The sequence below is a fragment of the Rhipicephalus microplus genome, chromosome 2, assembly GCF_043290135.1.
Source record: "Rhipicephalus microplus isolate Deutch F79 chromosome 2, USDA_Rmic, whole genome shotgun sequence".
NCBI classification, from domain to species: Eukaryota; Metazoa; Arthropoda; class Arachnida; order Ixodida; family Ixodidae; genus Rhipicephalus; species Rhipicephalus microplus.
Window position 1 is genome coordinate 251,200,291 of NC_134701.1, and position 3,840 is coordinate 251,204,130.

Sequence of the window (3,840 nt, forward strand, 5' to 3'; positions counted from 1 at the left end):
ACAGTGTGTGCGTTAACTAAATGTGGACTGCAGGTTTCCGTCCAATAGGAGTCTTCCGTCACCCATTGCCAATTAGCAGCGATTGGTATGTTCCAGTGGGAAACACCAGTCCATCACTGTATGCTTTTTGCCTCCCTAGGTTTCTCTCCTGAGCAACGCTGCGATGGGCGCCAGCCTAAACGTCGCCGCAAGTGTAAGAGTTGGCGCCCGCTGCTTCGCATCTGCACATGGTTCTCTTTAGCGGGAAATGGTGTAATTTTTTTAAGTAACCTGTATAAAGGAAAGAAGTGGAAATTCAAGGGCTAGTTTTTGTTAGGATAAAGAGCACACGAGGCTACATTGTGCTGAACATAGCAGCAATCGTAAGAACTTGAGTAGACATGCATTTATTATGTACACTATCCCACACAATGGCAAATATATTCCTATTGAACTAAGGAGTCTCGGGCACTAGTAAGTCGCTTTGCTCTCACAGTCCAGCAGCGGTGTCCAGCTTACGTTGTATTCAGTTAAAAACTGATCCAGTGTCATCTTGTCGAGCATATTAACCTGGAAAAAACAATTAAGAAGGACTTTGTTACAGTGGTTGTGCTGCATGGATGATGGTTGCTTTTAAATGGTACAACTACTTCGAAGAACTCCCGAGCTGCATTCTGCGCATAAATCACAAGTGCGGCATTTTTGGTGCTTTCTAAGGATCCTAAGCTACATGGCCACAATCACAAGCAAATCACCGACCATAAGCATGCTGCATTGCTCCAATATGATCAAATGAAAGTTAAAATGGAGGGATGGAGCTCTGAATACACACTACCATGATGATCCCCTATGGACATGCTTTACTGAAAGCTAACTCCCGGCTACTACATGCAACAAAACTTAAAACAAACTAGAATCGTGTTGATCAGAGGTGAGAAGGGAACTAGATTATGAATGACACACACCTGTTTTCGCACATAGTGCACAAGAGTCTCCAATGCCACGGGATCCCTGCCTTCACAGGTAAGAAGCACACGCCAAAGGGCATTGGCCAGTGTCTTGTCATCTCCTTGGAGACCCTGCAGATAGTGTCCAAGTGACGCTTAAAATGTATTGTCAAAGACAGTGCACACAAAAAGCAGGTTTCCCAATGATAGCCTCTATTGTTTTATGATTATTGGAATTACTCTATTTCAAGATGGTCTTCCTCAGGCAACTGAAGCAAGAAAAAATTTTATGAGGTAACAAGCAATAAGACTGAACTGCATTTATATTTTTTTAAGCATCCCACACGTGGCTCCAAAAACCATGTTTAAGCGTCACTAATGTATGCTGTTTCCTATTTTGTTTTTAAATGGCTAATGTAGCAATGTAAAATATTGAAAGTCTGATTCTCAAGTGAGTCACTGAAATGATTAAGACCAGACTGAATGAATGAGTGAAGACGGCCACAATTCCAGTCAACGCAGTCTGAAAGGCCAGGCCTGAGTTGTTTCCAAAGCTCTGGTTCACATTTGCTACAGGCGTTGGGTGCAACCACATGCTATGCGTGTGAATGCTAGTCACCCTCTACACAACGGACACTCACGCATACAGCAGGTAGAAAACGTGGCATTTAACATACCAAGAAGCCAAAAATCTTGCGGTGAATCCTTTGCCAATCTGTTGTCTCCCTCCTACTGAGGCATGGTACGAATTTTTATAATTTGTTGCACTAATAATCAAGGAACTCTCTGGTGTGGTATGTGTGTGAGAAGGGACGCGAGAACTGGTGTGTTGAGCATGATTCGCCAGTGGTTGCACCTCCGTATCCACATTCCTATTACCCTGTAGGTATGACATCCCTGGACCAATTTTGTCGTTTTTGTTAATGCTTTGCAGAAGTCGTACGCAGGCTCTAGGGGCATGGCCCTTAGTGTACATCTGGTGCACTGCTTAAGAATCTGTAATGAATATTGTACTTCTTTTACCGTACTCGGCGCTCCTATTCACCAGAGCAGTCGCCTATAAGTTTAATTTACTACTGCAACAATCTGTGTTTCACAGAGTTCACTCCCAAACAAAAAGGCAAAGCTTAATTAACTGAAGCAAATATTCGACTTTCTACGATGCAGTAAAATGAAATAAGGCCTCATGTATTTATGTTCCGCCATGCCAACAACTGGACCCAAGTTTTACCCTGTGGCAATCTGACGATATGTGATTGAAATTTGCCTATTACGTGTCATAGTTAAGATTGCAGGTGATTAAACAAGCATCAATCATGTGATGACCTGGTAAAAGAGGTTATCAGCTACCATTATAAGAAACTTGTTACTGAGTTCTTTACAAAGTGCAGTTGGCCACTCACCAAGAGCCGCACGACCGAAATATTGGGTCACAGACGATGTGAAGCACGCAACTCGAGCTCCAAGACATGAGAACTTACCTCGTCGTACAACATCAGCATTGCGTTGAAGTGGTCGCTCAGGTCCGCTAAGCATTCTCTCTTTATTTTGGTTCGCACGAACTGATGACAAGGAAACACAATAGAACAACGTTAGAGTCGTCGGACGGAATGCAAATTGAAATAAAATAAAGGTCCTTACCCCAACTTTTCCTATACGTTTTTCCGCATCACTCCACAGGTTTCGAGCAAGTTCGTGCTGGATGCAAAGAGCTCGGCGATCGTCCAGTTCTGCCATACCACGCGTCATGCACATCCTAGAAGGTATAAGTGGTGTGTGAGTAACTGCTCAACTCGTACATTACTGTTGAAGATTAACGTGTGCCGGAAAGTCAAGTACTTGCCACACGTGGAGCTCAGTGACGAGAAACCACGATAAGAAGGTGTCTTGAAGTTTTAAATCTGTTAAAATAGACGGCATAAAAAAATGCCGTAAACAAGAAATGTTCAGCAGTACGTCGAACGCTTACAAGAAAAGAATGTCCCGTAGTCCACCTTGTCAACACAGCTTTCGTAGACGTAAACACACCCTTCTCTGATTTTCTGATCGAGAATAAGAAAGACAAGGGTTGCACGGATGAGTAGATATCTGTCTCATAATTGCGGTCAAAGGGTCACGTTAAACGCAATGTATTGCCAACGGTTATACTTACGTCTTGGACAACAAACTGCCACTTCACGCTTGCCTTTAATCTCTCCCACCTAGAGCCTACCGCAGCAGAAGCAGCCGGTCGTATAGGACTCTGAAAATAGCGTTACCCACGAAGATTTGTAGCCGGGAGTACTCCAGAGAAGGGGGTTTTACGAAGCAATACCTCATAAGCTGCGTGGACGTGCATACTTTTGGAAGAAGCCCCCAGCAGCGCAGAGCGGCAGCCTGTACAGCGCAGTGCGCGGCTGAATAACGAAGGAAAAGCACGTAATGACATCGCAAGGCGATGATCTGTAGATACACAAGCAATTTCTGGGACAACGCAAGGTGAATGTGTTTTCCACCGCAGCTTCTACGCTACTCTCACGTGTTTGAGCATGCAGACGAACACAGACGAAACAAGCTTCAGTGGTGATGATGAATGGTCACTGATGCGCATGGCAATACGAACGTATCAACATTTAGTGTGCTCATATTTCACGACGCTCGTGCTGAGTGTTCTTGTTTAGCGTATTGAAAAAAAAAAAAAGACCAAACACATCGTAAAGTCTTTTTCAGATGCCACGATTACAGCGAATAAAAATTGTTGCGTTCGCTTCAGCCGCTTTGTTCGCAACAAGGAGGATTTAAAAAAATCGCTGGAGTGAAAATGATTGCGCAGAAGTGAAGCCGTTCCTCTGGCAAGATGGCGATTGTAGCGGCCATTTTACTAGAGGCATAATAAAGTATCACCGTTTAGCGATTAAAAACGAAGCGTTTCTCT

The 3,840-nt window shown here is 43.9% G+C and overlaps 1 protein-coding gene across 1 annotated transcript; it reads right to left on the reverse strand.

The window, feature by feature from the left end:
- Positions 1 to 370: 370 nt before the first annotated feature.
- Uqcc1 (Ubiquinol-cytochrome c reductase complex assembly factor 1) lies at positions 371 to 3,494 on the reverse strand. The gene is made up of 8 exons (XM_037421182.2): positions 3,241 to 3,494; positions 3,079 to 3,168; positions 2,896 to 2,968; positions 2,770 to 2,827; positions 2,568 to 2,682; positions 2,408 to 2,488; positions 945 to 1,058; positions 371 to 549 (listed from the first exon to the last, which is right to left on the reverse strand). The coding sequence occupies exons 1-8, from the start codon at positions 3,352 to 3,354 to the stop codon at positions 451 to 453; spliced, it is 744 nt and encodes a 247-aa protein (XP_037277079.2). The 5' UTR covers positions 3,355 to 3,494; the 3' UTR covers positions 371 to 450.
- Between the last annotated feature and the right edge of the window lie 346 nt (positions 3,495 to 3,840).